Genomic DNA, 19,071 nt, shown 5'->3' on the forward strand with positions numbered 1-19,071 from the left:
GCAGTCTAGACTGTGGGTTTTAAACCATGCCGCCTGCTGAAATGGTTAGCGATACTATGCTGCAGTAAGATATCCCAAGCAGAATTGTGATGCAGCCACAATTCCGCCTTGACTGCCAGAGAGCATGCACTGCAGTGGCAGTTCCCCATCCTTTCAACAGCTGTATCGTACAGGTCTCTCATACACCTGGCTAGCTCTGCTGGTCAGTGTGAATGATGACACTGCACAGAACACCTCACCCTTTTGGATAGCTAGCACTGGAGGAAATCTTAGCAAGGGACAATGTCTGAACTCCTCAATGGATTAAAGCCTGAGGCACAAATAGAGGAGAGGCTCATGTCCTCTTCCTTCTCTTTATGTACCTGAGCAGGGCCAGAATCTTCAGTCCCTCCAGCCTTTCAAGGTTTAAGCAAACAAGAGCCTTTTGGTGTGCTAATGAAAGGTCAGTGGACGTGCTATTAGAGGATGCCTGTGTTCTAACCTAGTCTGCAGGTTCCTGTGATATAAGAAGTTCTTACGACAACAACAAAACCCTTCAAGGAATCAAGAAAGTGTATTAGCATAAAATAATTGCTGTAGCTACAGTATTCCAAAGGAAAGAGATGGAGCAAGAAGTTAATTTAGCCAACAAATGTGGCATTTGATGCTGAGTTTTTAAAAGGCCACTGAACACATTTAACGTTACTTTGTCTCATTTCAGTGCTGTTAATATCAATGTTTAAAAATAATTTTCACTGTATTTATAGTTAAATTAAAAAAAATTTCTTTTCAGAACTGGTTGGACCCTGCAAAGGAAATCAAAAAGCAGATCCGAAGTAAGTTGTAATCAATCATGTATGTGTCTGTGTGAGGCAATCTGGGAAATGTTTTAATATGGAGAGCAATGTTGATAATATGAAATACTTTTGAACAAAATTAAAACATTTATTGAAAAATAACTTTACATTTCTGAGTATAAAATTGGAAATGCAGGTTTCCCTGGTATTCCACATTGTTTGCATGTAATAATGGTGTGAGAAAAGTCGTACATACTCATACAAAAGAGTTTCATGTTAACACACTTTCCCAGCTTGAGAGAACATATTGCCAATATAAGTGACTTTATATAAAGCAGCAGTAACTACTGAGAGATCATCATCCAGGTAGAACCCTACTAAGCACACTGACACAACACATATGGTTTAAGGCTCCCAGATGCAATTTCATTTATGAATCAAGTTAACCTGGTACTTAACTATTAATTTATTGCCCAACAAATAAATCCACCAAGCAAACTAATGGTTACCCAAAAAAGATTCAAACTCTCTCCAAGCTGTGTGTCCCCCTATGGCCATCTCCTTCTGAGAGAAATTAAACTCTTCACTGGAAGTGCCCCACACCATATACCTGCTATTATCTTACCCAATGCTCTGGGTGCCTTTCGGACATTAAAAATAATATCCCCCTTAAAAGATCCAAAAAATTGCTACCCATCCACCTATGTCATCTGCCTACACCAAAACACATGTTTATAATTATATCAGGACTTTGCCGGACCAAGCAGGGAAATGGAGGATGACCTGACCCGAAGTGTGACAATCTATCTAACCTGCTGTAAGGCACAGAGACCCAGAAAGAGTGGAGGACAGAGACAATTGAACTCCACTTAACTGCACCATAAATAGCACATTGTCTCAGTGGGAGATTCCCGTCCAATGTAGTGTGTAGGAGTGGGTCACTGCAAGCGAAGCTCTCTGCCTGGCAGCCTGTAGAGCAGGAATATTCCTCGCCCACACATGTGGTTCTTTAAATGCCCTCACCCCCTGGGCCTGAGTTACCAGTTAGAATGATCAATGGGTTGCAAACCTACCAATCACTTGCAGGCCTGAGCTCCAACCTCAAAGACTGGTACTGTATGGGGAAGGAATAGAGGGGAGCAGCAGGTAGTTGAAGTCTTCGTGAATATTGCACTCCCTCTTCAAGAGAAAACATCACTTTTATCATTAAGCCCCATCTCAAATGTGGAGTTTCGTATTATTTATTCAGGTCTATTTCTGAGTCTGTAGAAGAAGAATTGTTGGATGTTTTTCTTCATCTTCTTTTACCCTCCAACAAAATCAATCAGTTGGTCAGGATCATGAAATATAAATGTCTCATTGCTAAAAACAACTTGACATTTACAGAGAGGGAAAAGTCTAAACTCAGCATTAAGCAATATAATCTTTGGGGCCTGGGTCACAAGATATAAATTGTTTTCTTTGAATTACTGTCATTTGGGTCACATCTGGAAACACTGCTGGCCTCACATACCAAAACACGTAACTGTGTTAGTACAGATATCCCTCTACCCAGAACATCTTTGTCTCATTCCTGCATTTCTCCAATAATTTGAACTTTGTTCCTAAGATGACTTACTGCTTCACAAGGAGAATCAATTTTCTGCTTCATGTGAATATTTTAAAAGGCTCAGTAGTTAAATTTAGCTGTATGCTGTGTTAGTAATCCAAAAATGTTTTGAAGGGAACCTGTGTCAAGGCTGCTAGGCTCAAAATGTGACCTACCTTTCTTTTCCTCCAATAGCTCTTTGGAAACCTGTTGTAATGTTTATAAATGTGATTTTATTTTGGCAAGAAAACGTCAGTATTCTCCTCCACACACCTTATAAATAATCACTTTCAGCAGCCTAGCATTTACAAGGAATTACATCTGGTAGTTTGTGTTTCTAGGATCAGGCCCTAAAATACTAGGTTACCATTTCAAAATTCAAAGGATTAATTTAAACTTAGTGTGGAAAATTTCGCTTAATCATTATGAAAAATACTCTAACTTCACCTTTTCCAAACTATCCTAGATATTATATATACCATCTAAAAATGAAGTGCAATGAAAAATAATGAAATCTGTGTTCTATTGTGTAATTGTTAATAGGATACTGAAAAGTTATCACGGGAAAAGAAAGTGCTGTAGACTTTGATAGCAAGTTATGTAGATTGTTGATGCAGTTAAGGCAGTCCAACTACATACAGCTGATTGCAGTGTATTTAACGTGTGTCTTAGCTAAAAGCTAGACAATGAAAGATTGTGACAGCAAGAGACTAACCAGGGCAGAAAAGGCTAGTCCTACAGTTGACACTGGGAACAGTTAGAATTGTCATAGATGACGGTGTTAATTTGCTTAGTTCAGATAATTCTGTTAAGAACTTTGGAACAGTAGAAAAGTTATCTTTTTTAATGAGTGATTAAAACCACAATCGTATTGAATACTGATGAGAATATAGGACAAATGTCTGCTTTCAAGAGTGCTCGGTTGCACTGCAGGCAGAAGGAAATCCAAGCTAGTATTTGAGAAAAGATTTTGACCAACACTGTTCATAGAGTTTCTGGGTCTGATTCTCCTCACACTAGTTTAAAACCATTGACTTCAATAGAGTTATTCTTGATTGAAACCAGCATAAGCAAGAGGAGAATCGGGCCTGTTATACTTTTTTACAGAATCATACTCCTGAGGCACACAATATGGATTTAATTTATATCTTGTTTGTCAGGGGGATCTTCTCTCTCCCTTCTTTCTCAAACGAGGGTGTGTATCCAAAAATTTCACAGAGAATTTGGGGCTATCTTCCTCTGTATTAAATTTCAGCTTCTTTTAGCATATGCAATCTATGTTCTCAAATAGATTCAGCAAATTAAGGCTCTGATCCTGCAATGATATCTGTACAGCTGAAGATCTGAAGGACCTGAAATCAGCGGGGCCTTCTGCATGAGGCAAGGAATGAACCACACAGATCTCATTGTAGGCCCTAAACAAACAGTCCTAAATACATGATCAAGAAAACTATATGGAATTTTAAGGCAATTTAAAAGTAGCATTTGCAATATAGTCAACATTAACAGTTCCTTTCTTCTATCCAGCATAAAATCCAGTAGTAGAAGTTGACACACCTTCAAAACATACATTCATCACAATTTAGGGCAAAACACCTGTTAGTTGTGTTAGAATGAAAGGATACACGGTAGAGTTTATAAAGAGGAGTCCTATTTCACATAGTGCCCACAAAGAATCTGTAACCATCATTATACAGCAAGTGTGTTGGACATTTTTTTAAAAGTGTATTTTTCAGTTCAGTGCTGTATTTTAATAGATTATCATATTTTAAAGCATCAGGTTATCTTGATGTCCATTTCTCAATTCCCACAGTAATGTCACCTCAGATATTGGTTGTGTGCAGGGGGTGATCAACTAATATAGGGTTTCTGTAGTAGTAATATAGGTGAAGAGCTATGTAATTAATTCAACAGAATCTTGGTTGCTGATAGGCTCTACCAGAGGTGTGGGGAGGGGATGTGGTTTTTTGTTTTGTTTTGTTTTTTTTGCTTGCTAGTTAGCCAAGCATTTGGCTTTTTTATCAGTGCCATTTATTAAACATGAGACATCAGTTTTCTCTTCTAGGAATCCTTATCCCCTTAAATTTTTCCTAGTTTTTTGGAATGTTCTTGGTATTTTTTTTTATCTATAGTATTGAAAAGTAGGGTCCTATTAAAAATGTCTTATAAGATATGTAAAGTTATTGCCTGTGACATGAGTTATCTAAAGTACTATATTATTAATATTTACCTAGTGTTAAAAATGTGGGTCCGTTTTTTCATTAATGGCTTCTAAATTTGTCCTTACAATTTTATCTGTATGATAATTTATGCCAGCTAAAGAGACAGTGTGTGTGCTAAAACAGCATTCAGACACTGCTGAGTGGGGGGTTATAGACTAATAGAATTACCTATTTTGCACATAATTGTGGTCACATATTTAAAGCCCATTTTCATTTTTAACATGCGGTGTTTCCAATGCTTATCTCCAGGTTTTGTTTTCTTTTTATTTTATTTTATTTCTATAGGCTACTTTTTAATATATCTAATCTCAGTAAACAGACTCTTTTCTTGCTCAATTTTCAGGGCATTAGAAGTAAATTACTGTTCACTATGCAAGAAAAGAACTGTAGGCCTCGAACTGTAACTGTGAGAAGTAGGAAGGTATTTTAAATACTGCATACAAGAAGACGACTATAAAACTTGTCATTACTGAATATTTGACTGGAATATTTCCTAATTTATCTTTTAGATTGCTAGTAAGCTAACAGTGTGAACATCTTCATTTGTACTTCTGTAGGCAATTTCAATGAACCTGTGGGTTTTTTTCAGGTGGTGCTTGGCAGTTCTCCTTTAATGTGAAATTTTACCCTCCAGATCCTTCCCAGCTGTCTGAAGATATTACCAGGTATTTGAAAGGATAAATACCTTTCCAAAAGTGCTTTTAAACACATTTTTGACAACAGTGACATTCTGTCTGGAAGCATGAATGTTTTTATTTTACTATCAGCCGCCTTCTAATTATGAGCTAATGGAAAATATTTGATGTTCTATTAGTAGAGAAAAGATTAATAGTTGGGGGTTTTATTCATTGTTTTGACTTCCAAACTAGAAGACTTTCACATTTGATAAACTGATACCAAAATCAGGCTTTCTGAATACGTATTTCTAATGAGAAGAATTAATTCTACCTTCAGAGTTCACAAACATTGCAGTACCTAGTCTTGCCTATTATTGTTTTGTTGGGTCCTCTAGACACTGTGTGACACAAATACAACTCTAATCATCAAACTGGACATGAACATGAACCAGAATTTCAAAAGTAAACATTACTTATCTCTCTCCCTCAATTATGTGTTTTCAAATTTAAATCTCCAGCTCTAAACCTGTTCCCATGGTTTTGGTTCAGGGTTGATCCAAACCCAGAAGTGGGTTAATTCCCAGCTTTATTTTTGGATACAGCCCAAAGTAGCAGGAATTCACATCAATTGGTCTCATGAGACTTCTGCCATTTGAGGTGCCAAAATTTCACAAGAACAGCTCAGGATGCCTTTGAATCTGAATCCTATCCTTGGTTCACCCTCAAAACCAAGTCCAGAACTAGATCGTAGCCTAACCTAATTTCTGCTAGTCCTTTCTCACTGTGAAGGACCTTTTGGGGCTAAGTGACCCTGGCTGGCTGTCCCTGTGGTGCAGGACCCTTCTGCTGACTTTTTGACCCAGTCATGCAGTGCAGTCTAATGCATTCTGCATCCTAGTCTCATGCAGTCTGGGTGTTGTGAGATTTGGAAAAGACACCAGGCTGCAATGTTCACTTACACAAGTAGAAAGGTCCGGAGCTGCAGGGAATTATGGGGCCTCAAACAAAATATAAAACTGTGGCTCCCCTGTAAACCATTATTTGCACAAACTTTTCTCCCATTCTATTTCTCCCCCTCTATCTTCTGCTTCCTAGTTTTCCCTCTGTCCTCCTTTTGTTTTTAATCAGATTGTTTGCTTGCAATTTATACTTTTCTTTTGTCCAATTCAGCCTACTCTTTTTTTTCTCACCACTGTTGCCAACCGCCAAAATCATGACTCAGACGCCAAAAAATCATGATTGGCCCCAAAATCATTCATTTCCTTAATGTTTGAGCTATTTTCTGACTTTAACTCCCCCACATTATCATCATCATGATGGAGAAATGCAATTTTAGTCACCTCATCTCTACAGCAATGAATTCTCCTCCCGCACCCTTCCATCACATTTGCTCCAGACCCACATCAGCTCCGTCCATACAGTTCTTCACGCTGACCCTCCTTTGCTCCAAAGCTGCTCCTCCTTTAACTGTGGAGGAGGTTCTCCCCGTTGCTAGCCCTGATGCAGCAGCATTAGAGAGGAGTAGAGGTGGGAAGAACCAATTACTTTTCACAGGAGGGGGTTGGAGGAGAAAGGATCAATCCCACAATGAGCAGCTGGGGTCTCTCTGCTTGCGCCTCCCTGGCCCCCCTTGTGCAAATGATATTGCCTGTTTCCTCTCTCCTCCTGGTGGGAGGGAAGAAAGCATTGCCCACCTGCTTCCTGTAGCAGCCCTGATTGGCTGCTCTTTCCCAAAAGGTGGCTAGTGAGACAGGGCTTTTTTCCACTAGGCAGGACTGAAAATGGTCTAGGACTTGAGGTTTTTTCCTTCATAGTGAGATTGGCTGTGACAGGATAAAATCAGATCAGTGGTAATAAATTGCCAGTAGTTGGCAACAGCATATTCCCTCTTTCCCCAGGAGGAAAAGGGGACTGCAGAGAAAGATTAGAGTCAGCATGGCCCACTCCTCCAGTGCCTTCTAGAGTTTCTCTGAGTGTGTCTACACAGCAAAGAAAACCTGCGGCTGGCCCATGCCAGCCAACTCGGGCTCACAGGGCTTCAGGGTCATTTCACTGCTGTGTGGACTTCTGGGCTCAGGTTGGAGTCCGTGCTCTAGGACCCTGCTCACTCTTGCCATTTGAGCCTTCAACCCCTTGCTGCTTGATGTTAGCATCTAGCAGCCCCAGATGAGACTGGGGGCCCCATGGTGCTAGGAACTGCGTGGAAATATATGAGAGGCAGACACTGGTTCATAATTTACAATCTAACTAGGCAATACAGGCAAAGGGTGGGAGAAAGGAAGACTTATGATCCCCATTATACATATGGGGATTCAGATGCAGGGATTAAGCAATTTGCCCAAGGTCTCACTGTAAATCTGTAGTAGGGTCATGATTTTCTCCTAGTCCTGTGCCTTAGCCGCTAAACCTCCCTTCTTTTCTAGTTCCTCTGAAACTATTTTCAGTTTCTTCTATCTGGCCCTCACATTGCATGATTAATGGGATCATTTTTAGCAGCATAGCTGCCCTTATGGGAAATAGTAATTTGTTGTTTTTTATTTTTAGCTAATCAGTTAACTGATATTTCTAAAGTGCTTATTAGAGAAAATTATAAATCAAATAAGATGAATTGCTCAGGATATCTGAATGACAGTAGGTACCTTAGTATAGTTAATATCTAATGGGGAATTTTCTCTGTAACTTATACCAGAGGTTCTCAACCCTGTGGGACCATGAGCAGGTTTCAGGGGGTCCACCAAGCATGGCTGGCGTTAGACTCTCTAGGGTCCTGGGCAGAAAGCCAAAACCTTGCCACGTGGGACTGCAGCCTGGGGCCACGGACTGAAGCCTGAGCAACTTAGCTTTGTGGTGCCTCCTGTGGTTTGGGGTCCCAGGCAATTGCCCTCCTTGCTATCTCCTAATACCAGCCCAGGTCTTTATATGCAGAAAACAATTGTTGCAGCAGAGCTGGGCCGGGGAGATTTTATAGCATATTGCGGGGCCTCAGAAAGAAATACTTTTTGAGAACTGCTGACTTATAGTATAGTTATAAAACACAGAGAGTAGCCTACTTCATCAATGAACCTCGAAGTGCTTTACGAAGATTAATTATGTAAGAGTTAGCACTCATTTGTTACATAGGCAAGCATTTATCCCAGTTTTTACACATGGAGGAACTTGGGTGTAAATTGGGTGTTTTGCTCAAGGACTGTCAGGGATAGAGTCAGGAAAAGACCCTAGAAGTTCTTACTACTGACTGAACCACATCTCTTCTCTAAAAGTGCTGGAAGAGCTCCTATAAACTCTTGCTCTTATATTTTATAGGTACTACCTCTGCTTGCAGCTGAGAGATGACATAGTGTCTGGACGGCTGCCTTGTTCTTTTGTTACTCTTGCTCTTTTGGGGTCCTATACCGTTCAGTCAGAACTTGGAGATTATGATCCTGATGAATATGGAAGTGATTATGTCAGTGAATTCCGGTTTGCACCAAATCAAACTAAAGAACTGGAAGACAAAGTAATCGAGCTGCACAAGAGCCACAGGTGAGCAGTGAACCTCCACTCAACTTCGGAGCTTGAGCATCCTCCATGTGAAATATTAGAATCTGCTGCAAAATGTTATTTTGAGGGAACTAACAGTTCTGCACAGGTCTTTTGGAGGAGTGAGACTGTTTTGCTAGCAAAAAAATGTTCTTTAGCATAGAAGATAACAATGCAAAGTGTGTAATGGCTTCTAGCTAAATTCTGACAATGTGTTTCCCATGTATTGAAGTTTATTCCATATTATGCTTGCTCAAAATTGATACTAGTAATGACTGTTTTTTTCCAGGGGAATGACACCTGCAGAAGCTGAGATGCATTTCTTGGAGAATGCCAAAAAACTATCCATGTATGGAGTTGATCTACATCATGCCAAGGTCTGGACTATGATTAAAAACTCTTTGTTTCATATTATGGGGCCCATTTCTATACCCCTTCTCAGCTTGACTAGTACTTTATTTCACTTTTAGATTAAGTAACTACCAGGTGAGCAAAAGTGGCAGAAATAGGCCCAAAGTGATTAGTGTGTAATGATGTAAACGCAGCTACATTTTGTAGTTGTTGCAAAATTTAACTAGTTGATTCCAGTTCCATCAACTGTTGGTATGCATGGTTCAAAAAGTCTGTCTAGCTGATTAAACAAACTAAGCTTTTTTGAAAGCTGTGATCTGAGAAACAGTTAATGTAATGAGCCTCAAAGCTATTGACTGGATTTGTCTGAAAAATATGCATGCATTTTTATCAGAAGACATCCAGACAATGATCGTCATTTGGATTCAGTTGAATTTTTCCAATTTAATAAAGTCAATTATGGTGTTTTATCTAGACAAGCAGACCACTTCTAACACTGCAAAAGTACTTTGAAGCACTTTAACCATATTGGGACTTAATCAGATTGGTAAGGATAAAGTGTATTTGTTTCAGTTAGCCCAATGAATAGGAACTCTCTTGGAATAAATCTGCCATGATGAAACTGTCTCTAAAATTATCAGCTAGCTTAGGTACATTCACAGATCAAGAGGTACTCACTCAGTGTGGTTGATCAGAGATCTCCAGTCATTTTGTAGTCTTGTGGGGGGAGGGGTTTAATTTTTCTGTTTCACTATTCAGAAAAAGATTGATAGATTCCAGCAACTGTAGAGTGAAGTCAGTAAATGTCCTTGGCAAATTGATGCTGGACCAAAGACCAGAGCTTTGGAAGAACTCCACATTTTTTGAGAAAGGTCAAATTACTGTACAGCCATTTTCATTCTGCATCAGAACCTTTCAACAGCTGAGATAAATATGCTGCTTGGATCTTGAAAGGGCCTTCATCCACGTGCTTGAGGCATTTCGTAGGAACTGTGTATGTGTATTACAGACTTCAAGGTAATCCTTTGTAGTCTATTAATTGCCTACACTGAAAATGCTGTCTATGGCTCAGTGGACAGCATTCTCCCAATAGGTATGCTGTTGCTTTTCTTGTCTCTTGCATGTATGCTCAAGATCTTGAGGCACATTTGGAGCAAAGCTGGAACTGGAGTAGGAAATGTCACTCCGTTCTTTGTAGCATTTTAACATACTCCATCCTCAGAGTGAGAGCAGCAAAGAACATTTGTGAGTTTTTATGCAAAATATGTTTTGGTCTTTGATACCAAAATTAGTTACTTTGCAATAGGGCCTAGTTATTCTCTCAAAAAATTGTGTAATGCTGGAGAAATGCTGGTAACTAAAAAAGTGCAACTATTGGAGTAACGTATTCTGTGCAACAAAGACCTTGTTATCCAGTTTTATCTGACAGAGAATGAAAAACAAAAAGGATCAGGGCAAAACTTTCAGTAAAATTGATGTGTATTTATATCAAAGTTGCTTACTGTCTAGAGAAGATATAATAAAAGCTGCATCAATGAGCTGAAGGCTGCGAACAGTCACTAAGTTAATTATTCTGTTCCTTGATTAAGCACTCTCCTTGAAAACAGGACTGACAGTTGTGTTTATAAATGGGAATTAATATTTTGATGTTAATTATGTAAGTCGCCTACATATGCAAAACTGTACAAGTATGTGTAATGTATTCTCCAGTGTGGCTACGACCTTTCTGCTCTTTAGAGCTGCCTTGGGTAGTCTCTTCACCCATATACTAAGAACCAGAATCTGCCCCTCATTACTCAATGTGAGTAAACCTGCTTCCTCAAGTACTCCCATTTAAATCAGCAGGACTGCTTGGGGAATGGAGGTGGCAGGATCTGGGCCTGAATGCAGGTATTACTGGTACAAAGGTTAAAGTTCAGGAGATAAATCTTTTCTTAAACAGGTAAGATGAAATAGTTCCTTGGTGTGTGCATTTTGCTTATGGATCTGAAGCCTTTATTTTTGAAAAGCTGGCTCAGTGTGTTTAAACACTTCTTTGTTCTTAGAAAAATGAAAAACTGAAATACACTGCAGATCCTAATTTGATTTTTGGATAGTACATCCCAACACTGAAATTTTAGTTTTATTTAGATGTCATTCCCCTTTGAGGCCCCCCCCACACACACACTTTTGCTCTGTCTCTTATTGATCTCTCGTTCATGGTGAAGTACATTTTATACACTGTCTAGTTCTTTGCTGTATACCTCACCTTAAGAAAGTTTAGCATGAGCAATTTTTGAATTGCAATAGAATTTTCAAATTGTGCATGTCCTTTACATCTAAATTAAATATGCCTCTTGTCTTTTGGTTCACCTTAAAATGCAGCCAGATTTTCAGTATATCTTTAAAAGATGATTTGCTAGGAGACTAAAGGAAACCACTTCACTCATTTCATGACTGTCATAGTATGAAAGTTTTGTAAGTTCTGTTGTCAGATTGCTGGTAACTTAAAATTATTTTAAAATAGTTTTTAAAAAAGCCTCCAAGCTTAAAGTGATAACCTTTTTGTTTCCAATTAGATTAAACATATATAATGAAACATGAATCCTTGTCAAATCTCCAGGTGCATGCATCTGTGATAGTAAATGGCAAAGATCGTTTTTTAGACTATTGTGTAAGATTTCTAAATGGGTGCTTTTGACACCTTAAATTCCTGAGAAATGTGAACTGCAGCCTGTTGTCTCAGGCATAATGAGTGACAGCACAAGCCCCATAAGCAAAGACTTTAAGGAACCATTCCATTCTAAAAGCTGCCTTTTTTTTTTTTTTTTTTTTTTTGCTATTTACGAATTCGTTTACGCTGGCAAAGAAATGAGGAAGGAAGAGTATTGGCATAGGTGCAACTACATAAATAACCTTGAGAAAAACTAGATGTGCAACTGCACAAGACAAACAATCATGATGATGAGGGATATATACTAAACAGGATAATAAAGAAATGTCACTCGTCACTCCCAGTCTTATGGTTGTGCTTATAGCATTAAGGAGGTAATACTGTTTAATAAAGCAATTATCAATGTAGTGAAACCTTTTCATGCTATCTTTTTTTCCTTTTTGAAGTCTTTCAGAGAAGTTTTTAACATTCAGTAAAATCTTTCATCCTCTTTGTATATGATGTTGTTAAATATGGCACCTTACAGCTGTTTGTATAGATCTGAATAATAAGTAAACTAAGGTTATCTAATGAGTCACCACTGCTAACACAGTTCAAATATGTAGCTCAGATATGAACATGACATATAAAAATTTTATGGGACTTTGGAAAAGGAGAGAAGAAATCAATAAAGTATGTTGCTTACTTTTTCAGGATTCTGAAGGAGTTGAAATAATGTTAGGGGTTTGTGCCAGTGGTCTCTTAATATATCGAGACAGACTCAGGATAAATAGATTTGCCTGGCCAAAAGTTCTGAAAATTTCATATAAGAGGAACAATTTCTACATCAAAATCCGACCAGGAGAGGTAAGCAGACCCTGACACATATACTAGTAAAAGAAACGTATTCAAAGTACTCTGTGACCTGATGGACTGGTTTGTTTGTCATTGTTCACAAGTTTGTATCAGTACTCATCTAAATTTTTAAGATGTATTGAATTTTTTTCCCCTTAGGAAAGATTAGGCAAATCTGTTGTTTAAAATATGTCTAAAATACATTCTGGGTCATGAAATAACATGAAGGATGAATTTGTCCTGTTGCATTTAAAGATAACACTCTCATATACCATGTCATAAATATTTTGTGAATGTGAATAATATGTTGATAAAATATTAGTAAATATACTTATGTATGGGGTGCTTCTCACTGTAGCTGGTCAGAGATTATACATGGTTTAAACTGGGGTCTGTTCATCCTTTCCAATCAGAGGAGCACATGGGCCACACATTCAGAGCTTTACAAATATCCTGGAATACTAAATCAGTGGAATAAAATATCTATCCATCAGTAATATTGATATGTAAGAATGTTAGTTTTTCAGATCTACAGCATTTCATCTTCTGAAGTGCTTGAAGGTGTATTGAACTATTATATGAAGAGTGCCCTCTGGTGGTTTTAATTGGATGCATAGCATCCACCACAAACCCTTTCAGTCACCTGCCTTTCTCATTTTCTTCTGAAGGTATTTAATCCCATAGAGAGAGATTAGACAAACACTTCCCACTCTTTTACTAACTCCAGTTCCTTTCCTATATACCTCCTTAATCCTAGTGGTCTCTGAAACCTAAATCAATCTCAGAGGACTCTTTGTCACCTCAGGCTACTGTCAGAAAATCCAAATGTTTTCTCATCGCTGTTAAGTTGTTAAAACATTAGAGCAACAAATAGTTGAGAGGCACTAACCACATAATTCTTTCTTCTGAATCTCCCAAACCCTTTCTTTAAAAGTCCGTTCTGTGCTACAATGCATAGGGCAGCCATCTTTAATCAATAAACTCTTGACTCCTCGTTCGGAGTCCTAACAAACTATTCCATCATCACCCAAGCCGGGATTTCAAGACAGGAATCAGGAGAATGTATGTGTATATATTTGTAGAGATGTGCAGGTATGTACATACAAGGTAATGAAATGATATAGGTAGAGAAAATTAATATGAAACTGTATCTAGACAACCTGGAGAAATGGTCTGAAGTAAATAGGATGAAATTCAATAAGGACAAATGCAAAGTATCCCACTTAGGAAGGAACAATCAGTTGCACACATACAAAATGAGAAGTGACTGCCTAGGAAGGAGTACTGCGGAAAGCGATCTAGGGATCATAGTGGATCACAAGCTAAATACAAGTCAGCAGTGTAACACTGTTGCAAAAAAAGCAAACATAATTCTGGGCTGTTGTGATGGGGTGGACTAGGCCCTTAGGCTCCTTCTGGAGTCTTTGTGGCCCTGCCACACTCCACCCCAGAAAAGACCAGTAGAGAGGTCCTCCAGACTGCCTAGAGCAGCTGTGTGGTAAGCAACCAATCAGGGCCCAGCGGGTCAGTATAAGAAGAGATGAAGAGCAACAGTGAGGTTCAGTCGCTTGCTAGAACTGGAGGCGTGTGCATGGTGTGTGCTGGCTGAGGGAGCTGCAGGACCTTGGATTAGGTAGTGCTGCCAGAAGCCAGTGAGGGTGAAAAGAAGCCCTGAGCTGGTTGCAGTCAGGACAAGGCCCTGGGGTAAGGGTGAAGACGACATGGGGCCACAGGGTAGTGGCCCAGGGAATTAGAGCAGTAGCACAACTTAGGCTACATCTACACTACTGCAGTAAGTCGACCTATGCTACACAACTCCAGCTCTGCTGTTCACGTAGCTGGAATTGATGTACCTGAGGTCAAGGTGCTGCAGAGTCTACACCTTGGGGGTTTCTCTCGTTGACTTATCTTACTCTTCTTATCGGGGCAGAGTACAGGGGTCGACTGGAGAGCGATCTGCTATCAACTGGTAGATCTTCACTAGACCTGCTAAATCGACCACCAGTCATCGATCCCAGTTGTAGTGTAAATGAAGCCTGAGATAAAGGGACACAGGGACAGCTGCTAACTACAGGGTTCCTGGGCTGGGACCTGGAGTAGTGGGTGGTCCCCAGTCCCCCCAAGCTCCCCATTAGTCATTGGGGGAAGTGGCCTAGACACTGAGGTATGCCAGAGGGGAAACTGAACTGTAGTAGCCCAGCTGAAGAGCTGGGGCTAGAAAGGCCCTGAGAGGGCAAACACATTGCCTCCAGGGAAGGAGCCCTGGGACACTACCCTATTCCGGAGCAGGGACAAACTGAGGCATTACTGAATGGATTGAGAGAGGACCCTGGTGGACTTGTACCCTGGAAGGGATGTGCTTTGCTTTTAACACACAGACAGACTGTGTGTGACTCGGCGGGAGGGCTGAGTCATCAAAGAGACATCACAGAGAGTACAGGCACACACACTTGGCTGGAGGGCGGGGGGCTCACGAGAGATGAGTATGCCCCTTTACAGATGTATTAGCAGGAATGTTGTAAGCAAGGCATAAGAAGTAATTCTTCTCTACTCTGTGCTGATTAGACCTCAGCTGGAGTGTTGTGTCCAGTTCTGGGCACCACATTTTGGGAAAGAAGTGGATAAATTGGAGAAAGTCCAGAGAAGAGCAACAAAAATGATTAAAGGTCTAGAAAACATGACCTATGAGAGAAGATTGGGGAAAAAATGGGTTTATATAGTCTGGAGAAGAGGAGACTGGGAGGGGTGGGGGAGACATGATAACATTTTCAAGTACATAAAAGGTTGTTACAAGGAGGAGAGTGGTAAATTGTTCCTGTTAACCTCTGAGGAAGTAATGGGCTTCCATTGCAGCAAGGATAGTTTTGGTTGTACTTTAGGAGAAACTTCTTAACTGTCAGGGTAGTTCAGCACTGAAATAAATTGCCTAGGGAGGCTGTGGAATCTCTGTCACTGAAGATTTTTAGGAGTGGATTAGAAAATGGTCTAGATAATACTTAGTCCTGCCATGAGTGCAGGGGACTGGACTAGATGACCTCTCAAAGTCCCTTCCAGTCCTATGATTCTATTATTAGAAAACATGCTTTATAGCAATAGACTCAAGTAGCTCAATCTGTTTAGCTTAACAAAGAGAAGGTTAAAGGGTGGTTTGATTACAGTCTATAAATACTCACACGGGGAACAAATATTTGATAATGGGCTCTTCAAATTAGCAGAGAAAGGAATGGCTGGAAGTGAAGCTAGACAAATTCAGATTTGGAAATAAGGTGAAAAATTTTAACAATGAGGGTAATTAACCAGTGGAACAACTTATCAGGGGTTGTGGTGGCAATTTTTTTAATCAAGGTTGGATGTTTTTATAAAAGAGCCACTCTATTTCCAAAAGGAATTAATTCCGGGAAGTGCTATGGCCTGTGTTATGTAGGAAGTCAGGCTAAATTATGATAGTGATTTCTTCTGGCCTTTGAATCTATATAAATCAATCACTACACAGGTTTTCTTTCTTTCTACCTAGTTTGAACAGTTTGAAAGCACTATTGGGTTTAAGTTGCCAAATCATCGTGCTGCAAAGCGTTTATGGAAAGTATGTGTTGAACATCACACGTTTTTCAGGTATGTGGGGTTTCCTTTCTAAAGGTTTAGAATAAAGCGTAATCAAAAAAAAAAGAAGAACAATTGTGCTAATACAGCCAAATGACTTGGGATCAAATTATTAGCTCTCTGATCACTGAACTGGAACCGTATTTGGAAAGATTACTATTCCCAAAGTATTTGTAATGCTTCACCAAAATTATTCCAACTGTGGCTGGTCCTAATTGGACCTTAAAATATCACATGATTTTTTGATTGCCAACTTGATATTTTTCATTTCATATGCACAATGATGTTATCAGCTAATGCTTGTCTAAATCCTGCAGTTATTTTATCACTAGTTTTTATTCATAGATTGGAAGAGGAAAACTGGCCTTCCTGATTTGTCAACTCCCAGTTGGTTTCTTAGCTTTGAGTGAACTAATCATTGAACTGAACTAGTGAAATAAACTGGAAGAATATATTCTCTCTGCACCTGCAGAGGTGACTACTGCTGTCACAAGTTGGTTTAGCCCTTCAAGGAATGCTGATACTTCTTGCCTAGCAGTAGTTTCCACCAATTCAGTGGATTTGTTTTCTTTGTGACTTGGCAGCAAACATGTAGTGCTTAATATTATTTTTTGTATTTAATGTAAATGATTTTAATATAATACAGTAAGTTTGGGCTTTAACATCGGTTGTGAATTTTAATTTAATTTAAATTGGTTTATTGTTTAAAAATAAACCTGTATTTAATTTAAATGTAAAAATTCCAATTTAAATTAAAAAATCTGATTATTTTATTTTTTAAGTCATCAATTTTTATCCATCCTGTTGATTACATTTGGTTTGCATTTGGAAAGTATTCTTTGCAATCACATGGGGTAAAAATACATTAATCCCTTCCCCCACTCCCAAAGGAAAGGTTAGTTTTTGCAGTACGACTCCATGGTAAGAAGGGGAAAGAGCAAATTCCACTAGCCGTGTAATTGTAGAGTACAGGGGGCACCAACTTCAAAAATTTGAATACCTGTATGCATGTAGGGCCTTGTGTACATTGGGAATCTGGACTGACTGCAGGGATCGATGGCCAGTCTCCAGTGTATCTGTATCAACAAAAACTTCAAATTTAGGCAAGGGCCTTATCCTAGTTTCAAGCAGCGTAACTGACAGTCCACAAGAATGTTGAATCTTTGTTTCTCTTTTTGATAATTAGAAAAAAACAGTGATGAGGTGTATCTCTTCATTTTAATAAGAGATTCATTTATTAAATAACCTGATTTTCCCCATAAAGACTTTTTGTGAAAAACTCAGCCTTTCTGTATACTATTACAAAATTACTTAGCCAATGTCGAGGGCATGCTCTCTGTTTCCCTTTACACAGAGGTTGACAGAACACAGATTAAGATAGATAAAGATACACAACATTTTACTTTTTTTTTAATCCACAAAATAAATTCTTTGTGTGTGGAATAATATTTTTACTGTTCTGTGTGTATTATTAGGCTGTTGTTACCAGAGGCACCGCCAAAGAAATTCCTTACACTGGGTTCCAAATTCCGCTACAGTGGAAGAACACAAGCCCAAACTCGACGAGCCAGTGCACTAATAGACCGTCCTGCACCTTACTTTGAGCGTTCTTCCAGCAAACGTTATACTATGTCTCGCAGCTTAGATGGGGGTAAGATCCTCTTAACTGTCTTCCTTGGAGTTTTGTCACAAATTATAATCATTAAGGACAGTGCTGGAGAATAGCTATAAACCTCTTGTGATCTCATATCCCTTCAGCTTCTGCTGAATGAGACCTGTAAGTATATTCACCATGTTTCTTTATTATAAGTAGATCGCCTTTAAATAAATATTGGCCCTTCTCCTGCTTTTAGTAACTTTGCACAGTCTGTAGCATAATACTTATGTGGCAAGAGAACCAAAGATTTTTCTGGACGGTTGTTCATCTAGGTAGATTTTAAAAGGTTTTGATTCTGGACAGATGTTATGTGATGCTAAATAATCACACCACTGAGCACCTTTCTCCAGTTCAGCAAGCAGGGTGAGATTTTCAAAAGATCTTAAGACACTTAGACTCCCAAGTCACCAAGATTTTCAGAGGCTCTCAAGTCACCAAGTCCCACTGATTTTCAAAAGAAGTTGTTCTCATCTGTCACTCAGGGCCTTTGAACATACCATCCACAGTCAGTTGTATGCACTCAAGTCTGGATTAGGAAGCTAATGAGCTAGTTATTTTCTTGAACTAAAGGGCTGGCCAGGTCCCCCTTGCTTGCAAGCGCACTGACTGTATCCTGGAACCAGTGCCCATCTGTTGGCTACTGGTACGTAAGGAGCACAAAGTATGATGGGAGAAGACATAGAAATAGCACCCTGTTGACTTCTTCTCCATGCTGCTGATTTCAGTTACAGTAGAACCTCAGAGTTCCGAACACCTCGGGAATTGAGGTTATTCGTAACTCTGAAATGTTTGTAACTCTGTACAAAACGTTATGGTTCTTTCAGGTGTTTACAACTGAACATTGACTTAATACAGCTTTTAAACTTTACTATGCAGAAGAAAAATGCTGCTTTCCCTCTTTTTTTTAATAGTTTGCATTTAACACAGTACTATACTGTATTTGCTTTTTTTCCCCTGTCTCGGCTGCTGCCTGATTGTATACTTCTGGTTCCAAGTGCGGGGAGTGGTTGACTGGTCAGTTTGTAACTCTGGTGCTCATAACTCTAAAGTTCTACTGTATGAAGAATCTCAGCAGGCATTCCCAGCAGCAACCTGCATAGACCAGCTCCCCCTCTCGATACCTCCTGGCTCCCAACTACAAAGATGGGCCTTACCATTCACGTTGCAATCCAGACAGGATGAGGCAGAGGCCCAGCTCCCATGTGCTTCCTATGGTGTACCTGATCTCCACTGGAGAGCAAGAATCCCTTGCAC

The 19,071-nt window shown here is 39.4% G+C and overlaps 1 protein-coding gene across 4 annotated transcripts in view; it reads left to right on the forward strand.

The window, feature by feature from the left end:
• The window catches only part of EPB41L3 (erythrocyte membrane protein band 4.1 like 3), a 140,503-nt gene that overhangs the window by 88,574 nt on the left and 32,858 nt on the right, over positions 1–19,071 (forward strand). For all 4 annotated transcript variants that reach the window (XM_032785956.2, XM_075062948.1, XM_075062947.1 and 1 more), the window contains exons 5-11: positions 773–815; positions 5,176–5,251; positions 8,507–8,725; positions 9,012–9,099; positions 12,420–12,572; positions 16,075–16,172; positions 17,636–17,811. In XM_032785956.2, coding sequence (XP_032641847.1) covers positions 773–815; positions 5,176–5,251; positions 8,507–8,725; positions 9,012–9,099; positions 12,420–12,572; positions 16,075–16,172; positions 17,636–17,811 — 853 coding nt within the window. The remainder of the gene's footprint in view (positions 1–772; positions 816–5,175; positions 5,252–8,506; positions 8,726–9,011; positions 9,100–12,419; positions 12,573–16,074; positions 16,173–17,635; positions 17,812–19,071) is intronic.

Source organism: Chelonoidis abingdonii, chromosome 2, assembly GCF_003597395.2.
Source record: "Chelonoidis abingdonii isolate Lonesome George chromosome 2, CheloAbing_2.0, whole genome shotgun sequence".
NCBI lineage: Eukaryota > Metazoa > Chordata > Testudines > Testudinidae > Chelonoidis > Chelonoidis abingdonii.